At 49.4% G+C, this 12,913-nt stretch overlaps 1 protein-coding gene across 1 annotated transcript in view; it reads right to left on the bottom strand.

Annotated features, from left to right (window-relative positions):
• SLIT3 (slit guidance ligand 3) overlaps positions 1-10,823 on the bottom strand; it is a 723,374-nt gene extending 712,551 nt beyond the window's left edge. Inside the window, exon 1 of the mRNA XM_070476865.1 lies at positions 10,180-10,823. Within this exon, the coding sequence (XP_070332966.1) occupies positions 10,180-10,376 (197 nt within the window). The 5' untranslated portion in view covers positions 10,377-10,823. The remainder of the gene's footprint in view (positions 1-10,179) is intronic.
• Positions 10,824-12,913: the final 2,090 nt, after the last annotated feature.

Raw genomic sequence — 12,913 nt, 5'->3', positions numbered from 1 at the left:
GGATTTAGCTGATAAAGCTCTTGTGGGTGGCATCAGTAAGTCATTGCCATGACACTAGATTTAGGAGACATTTGCAGACATTTGATCTCATTTAAACTCTGCATCAGTGCCATGAGAGAAGTGTTATTCCCACCATTCTAAAGGTTACAGATGAGACAATTAAGACTCCCAAAGATACTCCTGTAAGTTTCTGCAGTTAAAAAAATGGATGGAAACCAGGTTTCTCCCTAGGTCCTTTTCCTCATTAAAGGTTATATCAGACTGTACTCTCCACTGGTTTCACATTAACACCTCTTCGAAACCTCATATATAAAACACTTTCTACCTACATTACAGAGCTTGGCAGAGGTGCAGGGGAGCAACAGAATATCAGAATGGACTAGATGATCCAGAAACTTTCATAACACATTTCTGAGCAAGACAGCATGCCAATGAAATCATCATTGCTGAGCTTTCCAATCACAGAAGAAGCCACTCTATTCTCTGCTTGGGCTGCATGGAGTTGAGGAGCACGTTGTAGCCATCATTCACAGGGGCCAGCCCCAGGGGACCTCTCCCCACCACCCTGGGCATTACGAAAGACTTCGGATGGCCCTGAAGATGAAGTCTCAGGCTGTCTTCAGGACACAGCCATGGATTGGCAGTCTCTAGTCTCCAACTAAGGTCCAGGCCGTAAAGATCCTCCTGAAATACAATCTCAGGAACTGAGGTTTAAATGGTCAAAGTCCAAATTCAGTACTAGGCAATGGAGAGCTACCTGCAGGGCAGGACTGGGTAAGAAGCCAAGCTTGGAAGGGTCAAGGGGAGGGCCAGGAGAGATACACAAGATGCACACACCCATGGTCAAGCCGACAAGCCTCAGATTAGAAGGGACCGCAGACATACTATGCAGACGGACTTGAGCTGGGGGATCTACTAACTGAGGGCAGGGGAGCAAAGGGGGGTATGCCAGGAGCAGACAGAAAATAGGGAGGCTGAGAAACGCAAGAGGGAGTCAAGGTGGGTGGTTCAATGTGCTGGCAGACTTTCAGGAACCACACTCCATGCTGTTGCCAAAGTGCAGAATGAATCAGGGGTCAGGAACTCAGACTGGCATTTCGGACAAGAGAGGAGGAATCTGAGCCCACACAAGCAGTGATAAAACCGTGAAAAGTGAAGTCGCATTCATTCCAGCAAGGCTGGAATACAATGTGTATAAGGATGTCTTATACACATCCTGCACCAGCAGGGCCCAACCTCAGGGGGCAGGAGTCCAGAGATCACGACTGAAAGAAGGCGGGTGGTACTGCCAGCTAGAAGGGAAGACAATTCTGGCAAGAGCTAGGCAGATACTCGTGGGGGAAACACCGGCCAAGAAGGCTCACCAGGGGACTCCCCTGGTGGTCCAGCAGTTAAGACTTCGCCTTCCACTGCAGGGGTACAGGTTCAGACCCTGGTCAGAGAGCTAAGAGCTCACATGCCTTGCAGCCAAAAATCCAAAACAAAATAAACACACAAACAAAGCAGAAGCAGTACTGTAACAAATTCAATAAAGACTTAAAAAAAAAAAGCCCACATTAAAAAAAAAAAATGACAGATTAGAATGTTCTTGGAGGGTTGTTCCCCTCAAATCTAAAATAAAAAATCATAGTAATTAGCCACATAACCATGGTGATATTTTCCCTAAGACTGGGTTTAGTCCTAAACACACTAAATGCCCCAGGTTGATAAAACTTTCTTAAGAGCAGCTCCTATCATTTTAAATGGGGCTCAGGCCCCCTTAGGTTTCTTATAACTGTGAACTCTGTGAATCTAAACTACATTCCTATTTCTCGCCATGGGAACCCACTTCTCCAATTCAAACGTCACGTATTAATATGTCCCGAAGCCGGACAGGCTAGCTCTTTTGCCAGGTGGCCAGAACATAGCATCGGAACCCTTCTCAGGATATCTTGCCTCAATAGGTTCTCACTGATTCAATAGGATCTTGCTTTTTTCCCTTCTGGTCATTCTTTGAGAACTAAGTTTAGAAGACTGGACAAGGTGTGCTAACTGAAACTTGGGGTGGGATAACGTGACCAGTGGTGGGAGCACAGACCAGAGACCAGCCTGCCTAGACAAACCCTGGCTCCACACCTCCCACCTAGGGAAGGGATCTGTAAAATGGGGGCACAAGGAGCTCCTGTTTGGCATGACTGTTTGAAGATGAGTCTATGTACGTCCAGAGTGGGAGCAGCACCAGGCCCAAAAAAGGGCCCCACAAACGGGCGCTGTGCTGGTGATGGAGAGGCCCACTGCCATCAGTGTTTACAGAGGCTTCAGGAGCACCTGGAGACTTCAGTCCTCTACGCCTTGTCCTGCATCACATTCATCACCCCCTTTCCAAGCAAATGAGCTGTACCAGTGGGCACCCCAGACAATTAAAGAAATCACTTTGAGAAATGGAGGTTCTCAGATGGGCCTTGCTGCTGAAAAGAAGGACCTGATTTCTCAGGCTAGAATATTTCACAGGAGAGAATAACACAAATACACACACTCACACCCACACACACGCACGCACGCACCCCACATCGTAGGCTGATGGGGCTTCTGGCACCAAACTTGACAGAAAAAGGATGAAGCAAAAGTCATGAAGGAAAAGGCTACAAGAAACCAAGAGTATCAAGAAAACTCAACATACGAGGGAATTAAACATTAATAGGAAATCATTCCAGAGAAAATACGAACGATAGAACTCCAGGGAAAGAAGATGCTACAGGCCAGTAAGACCTCAAGATTTGTATCTACCCCAGCCAGGAAGAACAGGACAATGTACTTATGTAATCTACACCCCAGACCATAGAAAGATGTCGGAAAAACTGAGAGAATGTTTCTGACTATATTGACAACCTGGATAAAAATCTATAGGGCAAGCTCATTAAAACTGCAGAGGAAATGAGGAGAGGAGTGGTTAATATGCTGGAAGGAAAATCAAGAGAAATGTTCCTGAAAAGCTGATGAAATGAAACTATTTGCCAAAATTTAATTAGGATAAATGCAAAGTGTTGTACTTGGATGCCAAAAGTCAAATGCACAAATCGAGGGTGGGAGAAAATAAGGTCAACAGCACGGAGGACTGGGGAGACACCGGGGAGACAGTGAACAGCAGGATCAGAATGAGCCGACCCAGGGGCAGGGGCTGAACCAAGTGAAGAGGTCCCTGCAGCAGGTCCGGATAGGAGGTAAGATAGCGAGGGAGTGGAAGGTCTCATTCAAACTAATGAAAGGCGAAGAGGATCAGAATCTATTTAAAGGAAGAAAACTATGAAAGGAGAGAGCGCTTGTCTCAAAGTCTAACACGCACAGAATAGCTGAGGTGATTATAAAAGTTTATGGAAGAAAAGAGAAGGCTTGGGTAAGTGGGTGGTGAGAAATACAGCGGCAGTAAGATGTCTGAAACCCCATCGTTTGGGAAAGGATTCTGCTTGCTCTGTGTAATAACAAGTAATGGCGGATAAGTCCAACCCCCAAACAAAGAAAGTTTTCTTAGAACTGCTTTTAAAAATAGAATAAATTGCCTTAGGAAGAACTGAGGGCCTCACCACCAAATGTAATCAAACAAAGGAGAATGACCACCCTCCCCCAAATTATGCTGGTGGAAGACCAACCTGCACATGGTCGAAACTTGGACAAGAGGACCTCTTTCAACCTCAATAATCTATATTTTTCCAAATTAGGCTTTATCTTGAGTGTGCTCCAGACGAAGACTATAGTCAATAAGAATTGTGATAAGCATGATAATAGATGTATTTATGGAGGATGCACTGGGATTCATGCAATCTATGTATCTGATACAGCGTCCCATTTAAGGGGATGATTATCATTTCCATTTTATAAATGAAGACACTGAGGTGACCCAGCTAGTTAAAAAGTGAACCAGGACTGGAGCCCCAGCTGGCTCTGAAATCCACAGCTCTGCTCACAGAAGTATTCCTTCCCCACTTCCCAATCTGCTCAGTATTGAGGATCTTTCATCACACACACTTGACACTGTTTCTGGGGGAATGGCTGGACCAAGCGTGGTGCCAGTAACAGAACCACGAAGACCACAGACAGTGGGAAGGAAAGTGTAGCCTTTGGCAGACCGGAGCTAGCGGTAGTTTCAAAATACAGTCTAGGTCTCCCAGCAGAGTTCTCCCCATCTGAGTAAGATGGATTTAAATTTAAGTCTGGAGAATAATGAATAATCAGGAGCCTCGAAAAACTCAATAGCAGAAACCACAGCAGGGCACCCTTGGATCTACTCTATCCAGAATTAGTGGTGCCTCAGAAAATCTCTCAGGGAAAAAAAATATGCCTTGTTTTTGTTTGTTTTTTGTTTTTCCAGCAGTTATGAAAAGGGTTAAGGCCACCTTACATAACAAGGGTGGAGCATGCTAGTAAATACAGCTGTTTCAAGTAAAAGCAGTAACAGAAGCAGACAAGGGAAGTCAGTAAAAGTAGGTATTTAGGCAAAGACAGAAGGAATAAGCATTGAAAAAATAAAGTCAGGGCCAAAAATTCCACATGAAAATCCAACCCCCTCAAAATAAATAAATAAAATGCATTCCTTATTTAAATATCCCACAGAGCAGCATGCCCATGGAAAAGATATGAACCACTTCAACCGTAATCTCATTTTTACGGAACAGAGGCCAACCTGGGCTTAGCTGGGGAGGAGGGGGAGGCAACCAGGCACAAAGGGGTTGGGCACGGCCTACGTGCAGGCAGGGAGCTTGCTCTGACAGGCACACTTCGAGTGGGCATCTCAAGACTTCCAGCCGATGGGGCCCGAGATGAAGAAATGGAAATAACTGCTGTGGTCACAATCATTAAGAGTTTGTGGAGGCCTGTGTGCCAGGTACTGTGTTAAGCACTTCCGGTACATCATTTCATGTAACTGTCCCCCAAAGGAACACTGACTGCACCCTGTACAGATAAGGAATGGTAGCTGGAAAAGCAGCATGCGGGGCGCTGCGCTGAGTGCTTCCCACGGATGCCTTGGGCCACGTGCATAGCATTCCAACAGGGGCCAGTGTGCGTGCCATCCCTGCACACAGGTGTGGAAATACGGTACAAAGGGATGAGACAGGTGGCAGCCCAGAGGAGTGGGGTGACCCGTCCCAAGTGCAACAGCAGAGATGGAGCAGAGCCAGAACAGAGCTGTCTGTCTCCGGAGACCAGGCCTGAACCAGGAGGCATGGGGCTCTGAAATCATCTTGCATCACCCACCTAGTGCCGAAGACTCCCCAGCTCACAGACCTGTTGTTCTCTCTTTCCAGGGGAGAAACAGCTCAATGACAACAAAGGGGGCTGGAGAGAAACAAACTAAGAATCAAAGTAGCAAATACGCAGAAATAAACAAGGCCCGGCTCCCCCACAAAAGCAAAACTCAACAGCAACCTACAAATGCATGTATTATACCAGCAGAGCAGCAATCAAAAACCACAGAGTGGAAGATAATGCTGATGAGCTTCTGATTAGAAAGTCCTACGGTTTTAAGTGATCGGGATTTCTAGCTCTTTTCATGGGCATGTGCACAGTAGGAGTTTTGCAAGATTGCTTAGCAACGCCTGGCAACCAGACTCCAGAATGGATCACTCCTTGGTAACTCTAGTAAGGCAATAATTTTAGTTCATGAAAGCTAAATTTTAGAAACCCTTAATAACTCATATAATAGGTTACTAGTAAGTAGCCTGCAGCCATACATAAAAATGCAAATCTATAACCATTCAGCTTTCACTTGTATGAACCAAAGAAAGACGTGTACTTTTGAGATTCATCATTATTTAATACATACTTGCTGAAAACCTACTAAGTGCCAGACACTGTTCTATGCTGTGGGAAAGAGGCTTTTGACAGTTCACCAGTGAACTACAGTCTATACACGAAAAACCATGCGCTGGACTAGAATCCTACTTTTAGGAAAACGAAGCCCAGAGAAGGAAAACATTCCATTCTAAGTTGCACAGCACCCTGCAGGATATTTTCAGCTGCTATGTCCCACCCAGTAGACTCAGCAGGAAAACACCACTCCCCTAAAAAGGCCACATCCCTATGGTTGGTCCAGAGAGGCCTCAGAATCCACCAATTTGCCTCTTGGTCCTCTTAGCTGGCCTGGAGGGCTGTGAGTACCAGGATGCAGGGCCTGACTGTTGAGCATCTTGGAAAGTCTCCCACTTGACCTCAGGACCTCTGTGGTCAAGTAAGGGAAAGCCTATGACACGGTGTTGGTTTTTATTGGACCCAACCACCGGCGAAGCTTGCCGTCATCTGGAGTGATGGAGAAAATTAAGTTACCACATTCTCACGTTTCAGCCTTCAGCCCGTATTCCTTCGCAAACAGGAAATGTTTATTTAAATACAGCAGTCTCCAGCATGTTCCAGAGCCAAGTGAAAAACCAAAGATGTCCACTCTTGCCCCACTCCACTGTTCAGGCTGCCACCTCGCTGTGGGTGAGAAGCAGGCCTCCGCCTGCCCGTAGGCAGGACGGGGCGAAGGGGTCCTGTGTGAGAGCTCATTTTCATGTCTCCTCCCTTCTCGGCCGAGACTGTGGGTGGAGAAGAACTGCATCCGCGGGCTCCCTTTGCGCTCAGATGGGCACATGCAACACCTGTTTACTCTGTGCTCCTTGCTCACTGTTTTCTTTCGGCACACCACCCACTGCCTCTCCCCTCGGCCTCTATCTCTGCTCTCTGCATAATAAATGACACGGAATTCTCCTCTGCATTTATTTTGCTTTCTTGTGGGTACCACCTCCCCACTGAAGGGAAAAAAAAACTTGTCAGTAGTTTATAAACAGCAGAGAGGTTCTCCATGTGATGTGCTGACATTATGGAGAATCTGCTAGAACACAGACCCCTAGCTCACAGATACCAGCTTACTTATGAACAATTTAACAGGCCCCATTCCAGGCCTGAAGCAAAGTCCAAATGGTGGCTACATCATCCCCATGCACGTTTCCCTTAAAGGCGTGCCATGGGTGGACACAGTCACAACACCAGAGCAACAACTACACACACACACACACACACCCCCTTCATAAAAGGCTCTCTGGGAGATAGAATAGCAAGAACGCAGAGGGAGAAAATGCGTCCTCTTTGTTATAAAATGCAATGTAAACATCTGAGATCAGAAATGGATTTTAGGAAGGTCCTGAGCATCTAAAGGCAGCGCTGGCAAAAGAAGTTGTTGTTTAGTCGTTCAGTCGTGTTTGACTCTTTGCGATCCTGTGAACTACAGCCCACCAGGCTCCTCTGTCCATGGGATTTTCCAGGCAAAAATATTGGAGTGGATTGCCATTTCCTTCTCCAGGGGATCTTCCGGACCCAGGAATCAAACCCCAGTCTCCCGTGGCTCCCTCATTGCAAGCAAATTCTTTACCACTGAGCCACCAAGGAAGCCTGCTGACAAAACTTAGCCACATGAAAAAATGAGCCTTGAGAAGTTGAAAGGGCTTACTAAAGGAAAGTTCCTTCTTCCATCCTTTGATTACATTCTTGAAGTTGGATTACTGGTTTTCCTCTGTATATGCCATGATTTTATATACAGTTAGTGGAATGCAGCTCAAGTTATGTTTGTTGAATGAATGAAGGGAAGAATGAATGAAAAATTCCTCCCTAAAGAAATCCTTAGCATAACTCAGAAATTCCACCCCCTCCCCCCAAGAGTATGCAGAATTGAAATGTTACATGTGAGCTGACTGAGAGAGGGTGTGGGATGATGAAGAACTATTGGAACTGTTGTTGGGAGGCTGTGCCTAATCCCTGCAGTAACTCTGACCCAGCCTGCCTGTAAAACCTGCCCCCACCCCCACACCCGGAGGAGGAAAGAGACTAGATGAAAAGCCAGCCTTGGCAACCACCTCACCCTAATGCAAGCCCACCAAACAAGACATCAGTGACCAGAACCAAGGAAGATGAGATTCACACATTCCAAACTACCCCCTACCCAGCCAGTGCCTGCTGGTGGCCATGATGGCAGAGGCCCATGGGAATGCCCAGGACTCCAGTCTCCACCCAGTTTCTTCAGTTACAGAGCAGACGGGCAGCCCCCAATTGCCTGGGTCTCCTGGGGGAGGCAGTGCAGTGGCACGATGGCTCCAGAGCTGTGCCTGCAGCTTTTGAGGACTTCCTACATGCCAGAAGTAGAGGGGCCTTCTCTCCTTGCTGTCTCAAACATGCCACATGAGTTTAAATATCAAAGAGACCCCAAACAGGAGAGCTAATGTCAAAGCAAGTGAATGTTTGCAGAGTGCACCTGAAGCAGCAGTAACAGGTGCCTATTCTAGGACCCTGGCCCAAGGAGAACCTTCCCAGGACCATCTGTTTACAGATCTTGGTCCAAGTTGACCCTTGTTCCAAGGATGTCCAGCAGAGGGGTAAGGGGTGTCTACTTGGGAGCCAGATATACTCGAATTCAAACACTTAACTAGATACTACATGACCTTGAACCAATGACAAAAAGGCTTAACAGTTAAGTGGAATAATAAGCATTACCTTTGTAACTAATAAGACAGTTGTAGAGATTCAGTAAGATAACACATGTAAACAAACTGAGGCACACAAAGCATTTGTTAAACATTAGCTACAGTTATTATTTCACTCACTCATGTGGTTGGCCCTGGTGTAAGGAGGTAGGTAAATTTCGTTTATCAGTTATAGGTTTCCAAAACCACCACTAAAACAAGTTTTTCACTGGCATGGTAGAATGTAATGTCTGAATTCAGTTGTGGAAGCCTGGATTCTGGCCCTTTTGCCACCAAATTGCTGTGTGACCTTAGGCGAGTCATTTCACATTTCCAAGCCACATTTTCCACGTGTATGCATGAAGGTTCAGCTCTACCCCGCTCTAGAACTGTATGGTTCACCCCCACAGAATAATCACTGCACTTGGGAAAAAAAAATGTTTTAAACCAAAGGAAAGTAGGAAAAGGGAAGGCAATTCTACTGAGTCTCCACTCAGGGACACATAAAGAGTAGGCAGCAGAGAATGAAGTGACAGGAGGTGATTAACAGGAATAACACACTCTAACACAATCCATCTTAGTCTCTTGCCACTCTCCTCCAGACTAAAGCCAGGAAGGCAGAATCTCAAAGACCCCTGTACCCTCTAAGACATGTGGGGCAGGGGCAGTGGGAGAACCAAGACCAGCAGGAAGCTACCAGCTACAGCAAACCCTCACCCACTTCTGGGCTGTGTTCCCAGTCCCTTCCAACACCCCTCCACCATTTCTCCTTCCTTCTTCACTTCGGACTGCAGGCTACAAAGAGCCCACCCCAGTCCAAGTTTTGAAATTGGTCCGAGGATCAAAATGATAAATGTTTCCAAAACGTTGACATATGAAAAGTAAATATTTGGTTGCACAATTGGGGTTAAAACGAGGGTCAATCCATCCCACTCTCCAAGCGCCTCTCCTCTTGCTGCCAAGCCCAGGATCCGAGGTTGAGTGCGGTTTGTAAGATTATAGCGCTCGCTCTCATTTAAAGGGCTGTCAGCATTTCCATTCTCTGGCCCCGTTCGGAGAGGCATTTATAACCGAGCCATAAAAAATTCACCCGAGCTGCAACTTGGCATCTCGGAGGCTGCGCTCCAGGCAGGGCGGGTTTTGCAAGCACCCACTCTGAACTGGTTTGGTTCCTCAGAAGTTAGACCTTCAGACACACTCTCAACTTTCCTCGCAAGGGCAGCCAGAGAGCGGCTGGCCATGCTGATCTCCGAGCTGGTCACAGTCCCTGGGGCCCGCTCTCCTAGTCCCCGTGCCTTGTCGCCCCATCACCCTTCGACTTTCTGCTTCCCTCCCTCTTTAAACGGGCGGACCCCTTCCTCTCACTCTAAGACCTCTTCGTAAGACCTCCCTGGTTGCAGTGTCATCTTCTCCCTTGCCTTCTGCCAGCATTCTCTTTGGAAACTGTCAGTTGGCCCTGCGTCTGGAACCCTTCACCCCTGGAGAGACACTGCTCTTCGCTCATCACAGGGGCCTCAAGCCCTCGCTCCCTAGCCCTGTCCAAAGCCACAGACCCCCAACTCAGAGGGTGGAGGATCCGATCCAGGAGACGGGGGAGGCAGAGACTGTAACCAACGCGACCAAGGGGAAAGGAAGGATCTGGCGCGCCTGGGGGCTCTTCTGTGGGACCCAGGTGGGTGGCCCGGGTACGGTAGGGCGGGGCGGGGGTACTTACAGGCGCTCGGCGTTGCGGGGGATGCCCCGGGGAACCGCCCGGAGGCCCAGCCCATGGCAGTCCACGCTGGCGGCGGAGCAGGTACACTTGGTGGGGCAGGCGGCAGCGGGGGGCCCGCTCAGAACACTCGCCAACGCCAAGGCCAGCATCAGGCGGGCGCGCACGGCGGCGCCGGCCCCCGTCCGCCCGGGGGCCATAGTGTGCAGGGGCCCGCGCCCAGAGGAGGCTGCCTCGGCAGGGCAAGACTCGTGGAGCCCGCGGAGATGAGCTAAGAGCACGGACGGCCTGGGAGCGGGCAGAGGAGTTAGCGCGGAGGAGGAGCGAGCTCGGCGCTCAGGCGCACGGGGCGCGGGCGGAGCGGGGTGCGCCGGGCGGCGGCGGCGGCGGCGGCAGCAGCTCCATCGGCGGGGCCGGCGCTGCCCCGCTGTGCATCGCTCGGAGTGCCCAGGTGCCGAGCGCCCCCTGGCCCCACCGGACCGCGGCCCGGGGCGCGGGCCGGGTCGGAAACCTGGGGAGAGGGCAGTGGGGCGCGGCGCCCGGGGCGGTCCGGCTTGGGGCCGGGCTCTGGAGCGCGGCGGCGACGGCGGCTGGCGCACGGGGCGGCTGGGTGAGCTGGCCGGCGCTCGCTCTCTCCATTCACTGAGCAGGGCAGACACCGGAGACGCGGGGCCCACCCCTCCCGCCCCCCAAAAACGCCAGCTCCGCCTCCGATTGGCTGCGCCGCGCGTCATGTCGACTAAGTTGGGAACTTTGCTGGAGCGACCGGGGAGCACGCAGGGAGGAGGCCACCGAGGAGGGAGAAGGAACGGGCGGGAAGAGGGGCTCGGTGGGCCAGCAGGGCCCCAGGATTGAGGCTTATTCAGTCTGGGGAGCCAAGGACTGAACAGGCCGATGATACATTTTCTTTATTCCAGCACAGACCTAGGCATGCTGCTTACAGTTTTACCTTCTGTCCCAACATCGTCCCGCAAGGGGGCATTTGAGTACCCCTATTTTATAGGTTAAAAGCTCAGAGCTCAGAGAAGTGAAGTAACTTGCCTGAAGCCACACAGCCACTGGGGACCCCAGACCGCGGCCCTCTCATTCACCATGTTTGACTTCACAATCCACCAAAGCTGCGGCCCTGCCTCATCGACAAGATCCTTAAAAGATCCTGCCTGATCTTGGCCAAGATCCACTTCTTCCTGAAGGACCTGTTGCATTGACACGACTGCCCTCCACGGTCACAAGTGTCAGAAAACGGCCACCTGAGTTGTTCAGGTCATTGTTGGTAAACCCTTCTTGGAAGCATTGCTTCTTTGCCCAGCCCCAACACTGGCTGCGCTGCTAAGAGTAGTGATAGCTGGGCTGTGGACCCCTGGATTGACAGTGCTGAGTTCCTAGGCCCTGAGCTTCTGCTTCCTGACCAGGTGACTCTGGGTCAGCCGTGTCACCTGAGCCTTGATTTCCTCAAAGCAAGGAGGCCACATCACTGTCTGGGCCCGCCTCCCTGGGTTGTCTGAAGCATCAAAGAAGAGAAAGTGTGTTTTTCAAAACACTCATTGCATGCAAGGCATCCCTTTGGCCTCTAGTGCCTTCCTCTCCCAGTGCCCCCTCTAAACTGGCCAGATCTGAGCTTTTCCAGATGCCCTGGGGAGGGGCATGTGTTAGGGGCTCCATAAATACTTGTAGGAATGATTTTGTTTGTTTGTTTGGAGAGAGAGGGCAGGAACTGGAGGAAGTATTGCCCAGACTTCCTTGAGGTCTGCTCACAGTGAAAACATCTGAATGAGCTTTTGCATATATACACATTCTCACACACACACACACACACACACACACGCACACGCACACGCACACACACACACACTCGTACCTACAAATACATCAGTGCCTACACACACCATCACACTTACCATCACACACACCCACTTGTATACAAACACGCTTCCACATACTCTCATACACATTCACACTCAGTCATATAACACATGTGTGCGTGCATGCTCCCACATACACAGTGCCAACAAAAACTATGCTCCTGACAGTCCTTCCATTTTCTTTCACACAGATGCTACTCTGATTCCTTCTACTGCATTTTCCTGCTTGGACTACATCCTATAGTAGAGGTGCAGATTTTATTTTCTTGTATTTAGCAGATCTTCAAAGTTTTAGTCCCAGGCACTGAACTGTATGTACATGTACACACACATGCACTCACGGACACACTTCAGCCCCTCCATCATTCATAAACACATTAGGTGCAATTTACTGTTGTTATTCTTGGGAGCAGCTTTCAGCACAGATGCTGTTGTCATCGCCCTCTGGTGGCCATAGAGGGTCGATGGGTGACTTCAGCATTTGAGAACTCGAAACATCCTTTCCTCTGAAGCTTTCCTCCAAACCTTGAACCAATTTAGTACCAGGAGTGAGGCAGATGAGAGAACTGGGCAAAGGCCCAAGGGCACACAAGTGTCTCAGACTGTCTGGAACAGAAAGGAGTAGGGTTTTCCTTGTTTTCTCAAGTGCATACTAGAGCATGCTTTGCAATCCCTTCAGGCTGGGCTCTAAGCACAGTGTGTGTGTGTGTGTGTGTGTGTGTGGGGTAGGTGGGATGTTTTCCATTTAAGCTGCTGGGAGGGGAGTTCATGAGCCTGACTAGGTCTTTAAGTGACTTTATAGGCATTCAAGTTTGCTCTTCCCTGGGAGAGCCACCTTAGAACAGAGCCCACAGTCAGTCAACCCCAAGAAAGGG

This window comes from Odocoileus virginianus, chromosome 14, assembly GCF_023699985.2.
Source record: "Odocoileus virginianus isolate 20LAN1187 ecotype Illinois chromosome 14, Ovbor_1.2, whole genome shotgun sequence".
NCBI classification, from domain to species: Eukaryota; Metazoa; Chordata; class Mammalia; order Artiodactyla; family Cervidae; genus Odocoileus; species Odocoileus virginianus.
This window is presented reverse-complemented; position numbering and strand designations above follow the sequence as displayed.